The sequence below is a fragment of the Propithecus coquereli genome, unplaced genomic scaffold, assembly GCF_000956105.1.
Source record: "Propithecus coquereli isolate 6110/MARCELLA unplaced genomic scaffold, Pcoq_1.0 Scaffold119, whole genome shotgun sequence".
Lineage (NCBI taxonomy): Eukaryota > Metazoa > Chordata > Mammalia > Primates > Indriidae > Propithecus > Propithecus coquereli.
Window position 1 is genome coordinate 4,864,246 of NW_012135969.1, and position 14,078 is coordinate 4,878,323.

At 47.4% G+C, this 14,078-nt stretch overlaps 2 protein-coding genes and 3 non-coding genes across 5 annotated transcripts in view; 3 read left to right on the forward strand and 2 right to left on the reverse strand.

The window, feature by feature from the left end:
* Positions 1–680, reverse strand: part of LASP1 (LIM and SH3 protein 1) — a 42,572-nt gene extending 41,892 nt beyond the window's left edge. The window contains exon 1 of the mRNA XM_012661227.1: positions 374–680. Coding sequence (XP_012516681.1) covers positions 374–442 — 69 coding nt within the window. The 5' untranslated portion in view covers positions 443–680. The remainder of the gene's footprint in view (positions 1–373) is intronic.
* A 605-nt stretch (positions 681–1,285) lies between these two features.
* TRNAC-GCA lies at positions 1,286–1,357 on the forward strand. The gene has a single exon. It is a non-coding gene; the product is annotated as a tRNA-Cys (tRNA).
* Positions 1,358–2,980: 1,623 nt separating this feature from the next.
* Positions 2,981–3,052, reverse strand: TRNAC-GCA. The gene has a single exon. It is a non-coding gene; the product is annotated as a tRNA-Cys (tRNA).
* Positions 3,053–8,407: 5,355 nt separating this feature from the next.
* On the forward strand, positions 8,408–8,479 carry TRNAC-GCA. Its single transcript has one exon. It is a non-coding gene; the product is annotated as a tRNA-Cys (tRNA).
* Positions 8,480–12,705: 4,226 nt separating this feature from the next.
* Positions 12,706–14,078, forward strand: part of RPL23 (ribosomal protein L23) — a 5,945-nt gene continuing 4,572 nt past the window's right edge. Inside the window, exons 1-3 of the mRNA XM_012662514.1 lie at positions 12,706–12,810; positions 13,408–13,491; positions 13,781–13,909. Coding sequence (XP_012517968.1) covers positions 12,798–12,810; positions 13,408–13,491; positions 13,781–13,909 — 226 coding nt within the window. The 5' untranslated portion in view covers positions 12,706–12,797. The remainder of the gene's footprint in view (positions 12,811–13,407; positions 13,492–13,780; positions 13,910–14,078) is intronic.

Here is a 14,078-nt window from a genome sequence, read left to right on the forward strand (position 1 = left end):
CGGCGCGGAGGGGAGAGGGAGCGGCCGTCTCTTCTCGCTCTCCTGGCCCTAGGGGGCGGGACTGCACCCCTAACCTTCCCCCGACACACCCCGAGGCCTGGCTTCCCTGCTCCTCTCCCGGACTCCCAACCCCGGGACACAGAGCCTATCCTCCAGTAGTGGCTGCCCGCCACGCGTGGACTGCTCGCCTCACTCGAGAGCTCCTGGTTTCCAGACGGATCTGTCCCTATACCCTATGACACCGCCCGCCCTCCCTCCCTGCATTCTCCAGGGATCGCTAGGATAAAGCGGTAAAGACCTGGCCCTTCTCTCCCCCATCCATTGGAGCACTGCTCGGGAATTGCAAAAACGCTTCTCCCGGTCCCGGGCTCACCTTGTCCAGACAGTTCACCTTCTCCGTGGGGTACACGATCTTGCCGCACCGGGCGCAGTTGGGGTTCATGGCTCTGGGAAAGGCTGGGGCGGGGACGCCCAAGCTCGCGCGCGTTCTCTTTCTCGGGGCGAGGTGGCGGGAGGCGGCCGCGGCTGCAACAGCACAGGCGGCGGCGACAGCGGCTGGAGCTGGAGAACTGGCCTCCGCCTCCGCCCTCCTTCCCCTAATAAACACAGCGGGGAGGAGGGGCTGCACCGGGGCGGGCACGCGCCGCGGGCGCGGGCAGGGACGCGCGCGGCGAGGCGCGCTCCCCGGGCGACGTGGGGCCGCGCGGGGGCGGGTTCCGGGGAGGGCTCCGGGACCCGGGGTGCTCGCGCCCCTGTGCTCCCGGGCGGACTGTGTCCTTTGCCCGGGGCCCTTCCCGTGTTGGAGGCGGCGCGGAGCCGGGTTGGCTGCACACCTGGGGCGCCCGGGGTGCGCGAGGCGGAGTAACGCCTCGCACCCGTCGAGGGTGGGGTTGGAACCCTACTGAAAGCCCGAACAGATTCACTGGATTCAGGGACTTTCCTTTCTACTTGTTGGTACCTGGCGTGAACCTGCGCAGCGAACGGGAACCCCCTACCCCTCCCCTCAGCCCCCTTCCCACCCACACCCTTCCTCACATTTGTCGGGCGGAACCCGTCCCTCCCTCCTGGACTCAGCGCCACGCGACCCGGGCTAGTTCTTCCCTCCCCGCGCCTCGGTCGTGCTGCTTTCCGCAGGGTCCCCTGGATCCGGGCACCTTCTGTTTTCAGCTTGGCCCCCTTTCCTCCTTCATTCCTCTGTCTTTATCTTTACTCGCTGTCCCCAGTGTAGCAGCTGGAACAATGTCCTAGCACCCAAAAGACCCACCTCCAAGCGCAGGAGCGGCGCGGGGGTATAGCTCAGTGGTAGAGCATTTGACTGCAGATCAAGAGGTCCCTGGTTCAAATCCGGGTGCCCCCTTGGTGGTTTTTCCTTCCCTTTCTAACTAGTACAACCTGTTTTTCATTCTTGACTGATTTTTAAACATTGGGTCGTAGGCTAAAAGAAAACAAATATGAAAAAAGTCCCTTCCTCATTTTTCAACCTTAGCAGAAAGCTTTCGGTTTTATTTTATGCCCAGCGGGAGGAGGAGGGGTGGATGCGAGCACAGTCAGGTACAAAAGCTGCGTGCGCGTCCCCATCAGTGGCGCCAGAGGTGTCGGGATTTCTGCGGCCACGGCCACCAGCCTCAGATATGTCGGACAGTCAGAAGCGCTGGTTGGGAGAACAGGATGACTCCCCCAAGTTGGCATTCTGTTTCCAGTGGGACTAGGGGAACAGGATGACTCCCTCAAATTGGCGTTCCATTTCCGCTAGGGGTAGGAAGTGGGTCAAAAGAAAGGAACCCACACACACAGCCCTTCTCCAACTTCAACTTTCTGTATTACCAGTGACAAGGATGTGGTGTGTTCGCCCATGCCTATTGCTTCTGACGCAAGCAGTGAACGCACTTTGAGAACGTGAAAATGGCTGATGCACAACCATCAGCTCATTTTAATGTGCAAAAATAAAATTATAGCCCAATACCAAGTGATATAAAGGAATGCAGTGGTTCTCAAACTTGAGTGTGCATTAGAATTACCCGGAAGGTTTGTTAAAACACCTCCAGCTTCTGTAGGCCTGGAATGGGACCCCAAGAATTTGCATTTGTAACAAGTTCCCAGGTGCTGCTGGTGCTGGGGGTCTGGGGACCACACTTTGAGAATCACTGAAGTAATAACATAAGGCCACCGAGTTTCATAACCTAACGATGGGAATAGATATCTGCTGGTTGCGGGACTGACAATGTCACTGTTGGGCCAAAGGAAAACGTTAACTGTGAAAAGGGAAGCAAGGGCTTCCCCCTCGACTAGGTTTTGCCCAAAAAAAGGAAAAATAAAGAGAAAGGGAGAGCCATGCTGCCTGGGTCAAGGGGCAGCTGCGATATTTTAAACTTGGAATCTGGTTGTGTCATCTCTCAGCCCGGGGGGAATACTCGAGAGCATTTTTCCTCCCAGCTCCCATTACTGTGAGCTGCTGCGTCTGCAGGCCAGAAAAGGGAGGAAGAAATAACCAGTTTTTCTCCCTTTCCTGGATACCAGGCCGAGAACTCACTATCTGCAAGTTATCAGGACAAAGCTTGCCTTCGAGCCAATATAAAGAAGGAAAAGAAGTGTTCACCTTTTACTTTCTGTCTATGCCAGGTCCTGTTAAACTTCGTATCTAAACCTTCTGAGTTTGGATTCGTTCTACCCAGGCAGGGTATGACACGCCATTTTTTACCTCCAAACAAATTATAATTAACATTACAGCAGTAGGTATCGATCAGGCTCGGAGATAGGACTAGCTCGGCCCCTTCGTTTTACCAGTTGAAAGTACGGGTGGGCTTCTCGGCACTTGAGGTTTGCAGCTCAGGCCCATATTTAAAGCAAGCTGGCTGGTGCTCTCTACTTCTTAGGTAGGTAGGTACGTGGAAGGGGCAAAGGACACATACATTGAGTTTTGGATTCACGACTCGCTAACTCGCGTTATCCTTGGTGGCTAGGAAAAACATGAAGGCGACCGAGGGGGCACCCGGATTTGAACCGGGGACCTCTTGATCTGCAGTCAAATGCTCTACCACTGAGCTATACCCCCTCTGCTGGCATGAATTTGGTAAAATCCTTTTACATCAATTCCAAGGTTTTTATACTGCCTATCATTTGTTCCAACAGGGTCTTTTTACTAGATGATACTGAATTTACCAATAAGGAGTGATGGATTAAAAAATCAATCCGAAACGTAGCAGTAGTTTGAAAGCATGTTAACTTAGGTACCAATCTGGCTTTTTTACCAATCAGGCTCAATTATTTATCCACAATCCCCTCATCTTTCTTCCCTAACAAGTCAGAGAACAAAGTTCTTGCAAAACTAGACAGGGGACCTTTTCCCCTGGTCTCTCCAAAAAAAAAAAAAGTATCATTTTTGCATGTATGTAATTATGCAATTATATATCTGGATAAGTTCCCAAGTTTTAAATTACTAGGTCAAAAGTTCCGTACATTTGTGCATTGATAGATATTGTCAAGTTGCCTAGAAAATATATACATGTGCTTGAGATTAAAGTTTCATTAAAAAAAATACAAACACCAGCTAAAAAACACCTCCACTGAGAGGACTTCCTGGCTACACACTCAAGTGGTCCCCCTCTCTTTTTGTGGAGCGCATACTGTATGTCCCTCTCTAGGTGCAGGACACACGGTGCTTTCAACGGAAAGACACAGAGGTTCTCATTCTTACTGAGTTTACAATCTACTGGGAACAGATTAGAAACAAATGCACAAATGAGTAACCAAGGAAATGCCCAGTAGTGATAAGGGAAATCATTAAAACAAAAAACAAGAGGTGTTAAGGGGTACTAGGGGTCTATTTCAAGCCAGATGGCCATGGAATGCCTTTTTATGTATTTATTTATTTATTTAGAGACAGAGAGTCTCGATCTGTCGCCCTGGGTGGAGTGCCGTGTCGTCGTGGCGTCAGCCTAGCTCCAGCAACCTCAAACTCCTAGGCTCAAGCGATCCTGCTGCCTCAGCCTCCCGAGTAGCTGGGACTACAGGGGCGCCACCACGGCCGGCTGATTTTTCTATTTTTAGTAGAGACCGGGTCTTGCTCTTGCTCAGGCTGGTCTCTTGGAACTCCTGAGCTCAAGGAATCCTCCCGCCTTGGCCTCCCAGCGTGCTAGGATTACAGGCGTGAGCCACCGTGCCCATGGAAAGATAGGTAGGTAATTTTGCAGTTAAGACCCGAATGGCCTGAATGAGTCAGCCGTTTGGCCAACTGTGGGGAGAGGGCATTCCAGATAGAGGAAATGACTACTACAAAGACCCTAAGGCCAGAGTAGTTGGAGGAAGGGGGTTCGGGGAGAGCGATTCAAGAGAGCTAGAGAAGTAGCCAGGGCTATGGAGGGCCTCGTAGGCTGAGGTAAGGAGTTTGGGTTTTATACAAAGTAGATGAGAAGCTATTGGACAGTTTTGAACAGGAGAATTTGAAATCATCACCCAGACTGTTTTGAGGGAGATTTACAGGGAGTCAGGCGTCAACCCAGAGAATACACACAATGGAATACTACTCAGCCTTAAGAAAGGAAGAAATCCTGCAATATGTAACAAGATGGATGAAACTCGAGGATGTAGGAGCCAAGGGAACCTCTTGGCCCTCTGAAGTTTCGCTGAAAATTCAACTTGCAAAAGGCAGACTAATTGGAGAAAAGGCATACAAATTTATTTAAAGTGTATGTAAAGGAGCCTTCAGAATGAAGACCCAGCCCCGCAGTGGGCTGCAGAGGCTTATATGCTGTCTTGAGGTTACACAAAGCATAGGGTCTTGGATCCTGGCAAAACAGATTATGGGAAAGGGGGAGAGGAGGAATTCTGTTGAGGGGCAATAAATGATTACTAGGGAGAATTCAGTGGGCTTGAAGAGCATACAATGGTCTGGGGCAAAGTCTGTTGGTCCCACAGAGTGGACAATGGTTTGTGACAAAGGTCTGTCCAGGTTTGATAACAGACTTTAGTCCTCCTTCCTGCAATATGGGTTCAATTAGTGAAAACTCAGGGAAGGGACCGGAGGAGGTAACTGTTTTCTTCTTTGGTAGAGCGGGACTTTAGGCAGATAAGGGAACTTCAGAGAATTCTGTTTGAAAGAGAAGGAGGATGGTCAGAGGACCTTGAGGCTTCTTCGGTTCAGCAATGTCAAAATGCCGTATTTTGGGATATCAGTTTCTGAGCCCCAACAAGGACGTTATGCTAAGGGAAATAAGTCAGCCACAGAAGGTCAAATACTTTATGATTCCACTTATATGAGATACCTAAAATAATCAAACTCACAAAAGCAGACAGTAGAATGGTGGCGCCAGGGACTGGGGGGAATCGCTGGTCAATGGGTCTCAAGTTTCAGGTAGGCAAGATGAATAAACTCTAGAGATTTGCTGTGCAGTGTTGTGCCTCTAATTAACAATACTGTGTTGTACACTTCAAAATCTGTTAAGAGGGTAGATCTCATGTTAACTGTTCCTACCAGATTAAAAAAAAAAGAAAGAAAAGAAAAGACAGAGACACCAGTTAACAATCTATTACAGTAACAGAGGTCAGGGCTTATGGCAATGTGTTAGACTACAGTGTTTTATTAATATGTTTCCTATTGCTGCTGTAAAATTACCACAGTCTATTTGCTTAACACAAATTTATTAGCTTCCAGTTCCAGAAGTCAGAATTCCGTAATCCATTCTGAAGGCTTTAGGGGAGAATCCGGTCCCTCGACTTTTCCAGCCTCTAGAGGCCGCTGCATTCCTTGGCTCATAGCCCCTTCCCCAATCTTCAAAGCCGGCAGCATGGCAGCCTCTCTCCCTCTGACCTCTGCTTCCATCCTTGCACCTTCTCTCACTCTGTCTCTGATCCCCCTGCCCAATGTAGAACCTGTGGGATTACACTGAGCTCACCTGGATAATCCAAGATAATCTCCCTGTCTCAAGATCTTTAATCACATCATGTAAAGTAACATATTCGCAAGTGGATTCACAGGGGCATTGGGATGTGGACATATTTGGAGGGCCATTATTTAGTCTCCTACAAGCAGGAAGAGCGGAGCTGGAGAGGAATGCAGGTGTCCAGATTGGCCACCGCAGCAGAGCCACAGCACTGGCTGTAGGTCGGATGGCTTGGGAAAGATGAGGGAAGCAGAAGAATCAAGAATGATTTGGGGCCGGGCACAGTGGCTCATGCTTGTAATCCTAGCACTCTGGGAGGCCGAGGCGGGTGGATTGTTTGAGCTCAGGAGTTTGAAACCAGCCTGAGCAAGAGTGAGACCCTGTCTCTACTAAAATTAGAAAGAAATTAATTGGACAACTAAAAATATATAGAAAAAATTAGCCGGGCATGGTGGTGCATGCCTGTAGTCCCAGCTACTCGGGAGGCTGAGGCAGGAGGATCGCTTGAGCCCAGGAGTTTGAGGTTGCTGTGAGCTAGGATGACGCCACGGCACTCTAGCCCGGGCAACACAGTGAGACTCTGTCTCAAAAAAAAAAAAAAATGATTTGGGTTTTTTCTTTTCTTTTTTTTTTTTTACTATCTGGCTTGATGGTGGTGTAATTTCCTTAAATTAAAAAAAGAAATTTTTGAGAAAGGGGTTAAATTTAGGAAAAAAAACAAGAGTTTCTTTTTAAAACTCTTATAGAGAATGTAATAAAGTATAGCCCTTTACCTTCATAGACTTCACATATTAGTATTGGGATCAACATGTTGAGATGCCTAATTGACATTTAAGAGATATTGAGTATGTGGTTGGATCCAGCTAATTCTAGAGTTCAGGGGAGAGGTCAGGGCTGGAAATATGACTCTGGGAGCTGTCAGTGTATAGACAATAGTTGATGAAAGAGATAGTTGATCTCAGAAGTGTGCTGGATTTAGCTCAAACTAGCTTGTGAGAACTGATGGTTAAATTTTCAGAAAGATTTTGAGCCAACTGTTTTCACTTTGGTAGCCTGAAACCAGCAGGTGGGTGTATTTGCATTGCCCACCTTGGTAAATGCTACAAATCAGGTACCCCAAGTCTGTTTTTAACCATTTATCAGCACATCACTGCATCTGACTCATTGTTTTCTCCAGAAAGAAAGAGGCAAGCTCTTCACCTGACAGGAGGAGAAATAAGGTGTGGAAGGTTTTGGAGTTTTTTTTTTTTTTTTTTTTGGGACGGAGTCTTGCTCTGTCGTCCCAGCTAGAGTGCAGTGGTGTCATCACAGCTCACTGCAACCTCAAATTCCTGGGCTCAAGCAATCCTCCTGTCTCAGCCTCTCGAGTAGCTGGGACTACAGGGGCGCATCACCACGCCCGGCTAATTTTTGTATTTTTTGTACGGGGCCGGGGGGTAAGGGGTGTCTCACTCTTGCTCAGGCTGGTCTAGAACTCTTGAGCTCAAATGATCCTCCCACCTCGGCCTATGTGGAAGGTTTGAGTCAGGAGAAAATGTGTGAGTCATTTTGGAGAAAGTGAATATACTTTAGGCAGTGGTGTAGGAATGCCTGGCAGAGACCTGTTTGACATTGGTGGAGTGACACAAACCTGTGCGCTTTTCTTCAACAACATTCAGCTGCTTGGGTGCAGGCTTGGTGTAATCCCATAGTTGAGTTGAATTAGGTGTGGTTTGGCTGGCAAGTACAACGTAGGGCTTACAGTGAACCAGGCACTGTGCCAAGTACTTTGGGAAATACAAAAAAAGAATGCAACATGACCCCTGCCCTCAAGGAACTTATGGTCTTGTTGGAGAAATATATACACCAAGGAGAAAAAATAACTAGTAGTCCACAGTTGAGAAAGCAAATGCAGAGAGTAGCAGGACTTCGGAGACAGGTAATTTTTTTTTAATTGATAATAAGAAAAATGAAGTCACAGACTTTCTTAAAAATTGGTAGTGAGAAAGAAGAAATGGGCAGGTGATCGCAGCTAAAAGAAGGATTTCCTGCGAGGGGAAACCTGTTGATGTTTGAAGGAGCCAGGGAAGAGGAAGTGACTGAAGATGCGGGAGAGAATGGAGACAATGGAGCCATGTCTGGCCCAGAAACAGAGAGGGTCTTGGGATGGACAAGGGAAGCACTTCCTCCTGCATGCGAAGCACTGGGCTGGGGATTCAGTGCAGCTCAGGTTGAAGGCAGGGAGGATGGAAATTAGAATTGAAGAATTTCCAGATGCCAGAGATAGAAAGGCTGTAATGAAGCAAGGGAAGGATCCTATTGCACCAGCCCCCAGGACTTTCAAGCCTGGATCAAAGAGGATTTAGACTTCTCCCTTCTCTTCCACCACTTGGGTCCAGATTGGCTCTGTAATCTTCTCTTAGTTTCTCCGTGTCACCTCAGGAAACCTGAAACAGTTTATGCTAGATACCAAACTATTGTCAATCACTGGAGGCAATGCCTGGTCAGTAAACAGTATATTTAAGTTGCAATCTCCTTTTCCCAGCAGAGGGGGTATAGCTCAGGGGTAGAGCATTTGACTGCAGATCAAGAGGTCCCCGGTTCAAATCCGGGTGCCCCCTAAAAGCAACACTTTTAAGATGGCAAGAAAGACAAAGCTAACTGAACACTCTTCTGTGATGTGCATTGCTGTAATCCAAATATTAATGAAATGTATATTCTCCCTTACCTTTGCTTATATCATACTTCTAGTACTGCCAATACAACATGCAAACATGGAAGCCACTGCCCGATGTGACACCTGCATTGTTGGGGGCATCCTCTGAAGCCTTGGCTGTCCTTGGGTATGTGGGGAAACTTGTGCTCCTGAGACCCTTTCTGTGCAGAGGAAAGAACCATTTTCACAGTAATGTTAATACTAAGACACTATTTTCCTATCTCACTCTTGCTCTTTCATGAGTTTACAGTGGAGTTTAGATGACGTGTGATATCACAACAGATTAGATACAGAAACACATGAAAAACCACTTGTCTTTCATCAGGCCAGCTATTAAAGGGATTCCAAAAAAAAAAAAGGCAAAGCATAGCTACTCTTATACTAAATATTTTTGTTCAGAAAAAATGTACTTTTCATTTTAAAATGTTATTTATTTTAGCAGATAATGGGCTTATTATCTTAATAAATATTTTAACATTCCTCAATTTTAATTTCTAGTCTGGTAAATGTCATCAGATATAACCTATACAAACAAAAACTCTTTTTTTTTTTTTTTTTTTGAGACAGAGTCTCACTGTGTTGCCCGGGCTAGAGTGAGTGCCGTGGCGTCAGCCTAGCTCACAGCAACCTCAGACTCCTGGGCTCAAGCAATCCTCCTGCCTCAGCCTCCCGAGTAGCTGGGACTACAGGCATGCGCCACCATGCCCGGCTAATTTTTTTTTTCTATATATTTTTAGTTGTCCAATTAATTTCTTTCTAATTTTAGTAGAGACGGGGTCTCGCTCTTGCTCAGGCTGCTCTCGAACTCCTGAGCTCAAACAATCCGCCCGCCTCGGCCTCCCAGAGAGCTAGGATTACAGGCGTGAGCCACCGCACCTGGCCTAAACAAAAACTCTTTTGAGGTCCTCAATAATTTAAGAGTGTAAGGGAGTCTAAGATGAAAATATTTGAGAAACACTGCTTCAAGTAAAGGGGTGGATCTAGGAGAGAATGCTCGGGTTGTGAGACGGCTCAGGGAAGAGATGACATCTGAGCAGATTTTAAAGAACATGTAGTACATAAAGCAAGAGAGAGTGCACAGATACAATGAGGTATGAAACTGAAGGATATGTCCAGAACTCTAATGGTGCTGCTGGAGTATGAAGTATAACAGGCAAGGTGGCAGATGAGGCCAGGGAGGAAGTAGGCCATTTCAGGAAGCGACTTTAGCGTTGTGGTAAGGAGCCCGGACTATATTCTATAAGTACTAGTGGACCCGTACAGGAAGATTATAGTGAGACCACTTAGAGGCTGTTGCAATAGATTTGAGCGAAGGGGAGAACTTGGGAGGCATGAACAGAAAAGTTTAGGAGATAGAGTCAAGTCGATAGACCTCAGTGACTAAATCTGGGAGACTGGGAGAAGAATTAATTGTGTCTCTCTTTTCTGGTTGAGACACTGATGGTTGTACCAACCAAGAAAACTATTCCTCCCATAGCCTTCTCCATCTTGGTTGATGGCAATGCCATCTTCCCATTGCTGACGCCTTTAGTCTTAGAGACATTTTCATTCCTCTTTCTTTCATACCCCACATTTTGTTGGCACTACCTCCAAAACACATCCAGAATCTGACCACATCACATTACCTCTACTGCTACCACTCTAGTCCAAATCACTGTCATTTCTCTCCCGGGTTAGTACAGTAGCTTCCTAACACGTCTCCTTACGTGTATCCTTGTGTACCTTCCCACAGTCTAGTCTCAACAATTCAACCACAGCGACCCTTCTGACATATTAGTCAGATCATGTCCCTCCTATGCTTAAAAATTGAACAATTGAGGCCGGGCGCGGTGGCTCGCGCCTGTAATCCTAGCACTCTGGGAGGCGGAGGCAGGAGGATCATTTGAGCTCAGGAGTTCAAGACCAGCCTAAGCAAGAGCGAGACCCCGTCTCTACTAAAAATAGAAAGAAATTGGCCAAACAACTAAAAATAGAAAAAATTAGCCGGGCATGGTGGCGCATGCCTGTAGTCCCAAGCTACGTGGGAGACTGAGGCAGGAGGATCCCTTGAGCCCAGGAGTTTGAGGTTGCTGTGAGCTAGGCTGACACCACAGCACTCTAGCCGTCAAGAGAGTGAGACTCTGTCTCAAAAAAAAAAAAAAAAAAAAAAAAAAAATCGAACAATGGGGAGAGGGTGTCAAAAAAGAAAAAAAAATCAAACAATGGTTCTCCATTTCACTCAGTAAATGCCAACATCCATAGTGATTTGGTTCCATTACTTCTAACCTCATCTCCACTACTCTTCCCTTCACTTACCCTGTCCAGTCATACCTGGCTTCCTCGCTGGTTCTCACGATTCAGGTACACCCCTGCTTTAGGACTTTTCATTGGCTAACTCTATTTGGACTGCTCTTCACCAGATAGCCATATTGCTATTCCCTCACCTTCAAGCCTTGAAGTCTTTGCTTTAGCTGGGCTTATTGGCTTGCTCGCACCTGTAGTCCCAGCTACTTGAGAGGCTGAGGCAGGAGGATCGCTTCAGCCCGGGAGTTCCAGGCTGCAGTGAGCTGTCATCATTCCAGTGCACTCCTGCCTGGGTGATAGAGTGAGGGGAAAAAAAAAGTTTTTGCTCTAATGTCAACTTCTTCAATTAGGGCTACATTGACCATTCTATTTTTTTTTTTTTTACCATCCTATAATGAGTTTATTTGTACTCTAAAATAATAAAATATAAGCATGCACCTTTTCACATCATGGATCATGGCCAACATAGAAGTTGGACAGGAAATCCTTTGGCCTTGGTGCTTCTGTTTCGTGGAAGAACTGCATAATATGTGACCATTGCTTCCATACTTTAATTGTTTCTTCCAATTCCATCTTTCCCTTAATGACCAGAAGATCAACCACCCTGGGGTCTGTGATATGGTCATTCTTCATAAACATGCTCAGACTTTATCCCATCCCTGTTTCACACTGATGTCTAGCTGGAATAAGTGACAGTGTTTGGCACCTCCCCACACCAGGGGCGGTAGAGCTTGTGCACCCTCCACTTGGCCTTGTTTACGTTTGTACTGAAAATGGGCTTCACCAAAGTGCTGGCCCCAGCAGCAGCCCTGTGGAAGCCACCTGCTGCCATTTTGTTAGAGAAACCACCTTTCTATTTCTATTTTTTTATTTAATTTCTTTTGAGACGAGGTCTCCCTCTGTTGCTCAGGCTAGAATACAGTGGCCTCATCATAGCTCACTGCAACCTCCAACTCCTGCCTTCAAGCCACCTTCCCACCTAGGCCTTCCAAAGTGCTGGGATTACAAGTGTGAGCTACCGCTCCTAGCTTCACCATTCTATTAATTGCAATCTGAGACTCCCACCTCTCTTACCTTGTTCTTTTAATTTTTTCTATCTATTCCCATGGAACATACTATATACTGCAATTATTTATTATTTCTATTGTCTAGTGTTTAATATCCTCCTCCACCTCCACCCAGGCACAATGTTAAGCTCCATAAGGGCAAGAATGTTTATCCATTTTGTTCCCTGATGTAACCTGAGTATGCCCTGGACAGAATCTGGCATGAAGTAGGCACTCAGTAAATATCTGAATGCATTTATCCACGACAGGAAGCCAGGAGAATGAATGGCAGTTGAAGCTGTGAAAGGGGCAATTAATAAAGCAATACTGTACATGTACTGCACAACAAAGAATGGTATGGTCCCATGCACACATAGACGGATTGATCTGTAGCGCTACAATAGCACTTCTCGGTTGTAGATTGTACGTCCTTATGAACGTGAGGTTAGAGCTCGCTCACCTCCCACCCTCACTCCCTTTGTTCCTCGGGGACCCCTTACATAGCACAAACTGCTTTGTTATTCTTTAAGTGTTCAGAGAAGTACCTGGCACGTACTAAGTGCTCCAAAGAGGCAGTTGAGCAAATTAATAAATCAATGTTTCCACGTCCCCAACTACTCTCTTTTTTTTTTTTTCTTCCCAGTTCAGACAAGATCCAACTACTTTGGAACACGTACACAGAGTCCCGGTCTCATTCGCTTCTCCCGCTCCGCCGCCCACTGCGCAGTGAGAGCTCAGGCTTACGTGGTGGACTCTTGACGTCATAAGACAGCGCCCTGGGGAGGCGGGTTTAACAAGCTCTGGGCCACGTGACGAGAGTGGGCGGGGCGTCTAAGTTCATATCCCAGCGTCCTTTGTACCTACTTTCTTTCTGTCCTCTTTCCGGCTTTCAAGATGTCGAAGCGAGGTGAGATTTTGGCTCTAGGGGAATCCTCCGCCATCTGTCGCGCGGTTTCTGCTGGCCTCGCCAGGACCGGCAGCCCTGGGTAGCTGGGGCGCTTTGCTCTCCTCTGAGCCGGAGAGAGGGAGGATGGGCACCGTGAGAGCACTGGAAGGGCTCCTCGAAGAAGGGGGGGGTGGTAGTTAGAGCGTGGAGCTGGCAGGATCTTGGCATGATTCTACAGTGAGCGCGGCGAGATCGGTCCGCGAATAGCGCTGCAGTAATGGTTTTGAAGTTAGACTGGCTCAGGTCCTAGTTTGGGCAACCTATACGGTCTTCTGCCTTGCAGGAGGTACTTCGTGTTGCAAAAGTTGGAGCGAGGGTTGAGTCGTCGGGCCTTTTAATCTCGACGTCAGGGTGGGAATGGTGAGAAACCGGCTGTTTTCCGTGGGAACTGGGGGGACACGGGGGTGGCGTAAAAGGCATCCTAGAGAGGGCTAATCTGCTGTGCACAGTCTTCCAAAGCATATGCGTTGCATTTATAGCTTGAGAGTGAGGGGAACTCCGAACCATATCTAGACACTGATCTCTTTTATCCTGTTTCCTTTCCCTTTCTACCCACAGGACGTGGTGGGTCCTCCGGTGCGAAATTCCGGATTTCCCTGGGTCTTCCGGTAGGAGCCGTGATCAACTGTGCTGACAACACAGGTGAGGCCTTTGACTGCACCCTGCTACACTTCCCCTTTTAAAAGCACTCAGTGGGCCTTTCGCTGATGACCCATTGAGCCGTCAAGAAAGGGCAGATTAAAAGCACCGCTTTTGGGTGAAGTGGCAGCATTTTGTGTTGTTTGCTTCAATCGGTGGTGTGACAAGGTGTTCTTGGGGGCTAAATGCTTCAGCACTGAGTCGAGAGAGAAGCTGTGAAAGTGGGAAATGTTACACTGGTGAAGCTGCCTGATAGGCCCTCAGATTGATTTTTGTTTATATCCTTGTATAGGAGCGAAAAATCTGTATATCATCTCTGTGAAGGGGATCAAGGGACGACTGAACAGACTTCCCGCTGCTGGTGTGGGTGACATGGTGATGGCCACAGTTAAGAAAGGCAAACCAGAGCTCAGAAAAAAGGGTGAGTACCTGCTGAGTCCTCCTTATCTCCTGGTGGCTAGTGGAGGGACTTCTCCCTTTGTTGGAAAATGGAACATTGTTTTACAGTTTTCAAGGCCTCTTAAAAGTTTGATTTCCTTTGAGAGGCAGTGAGATGAATAATACATTCTTTTTTTTTTTTTTTTTTTTTT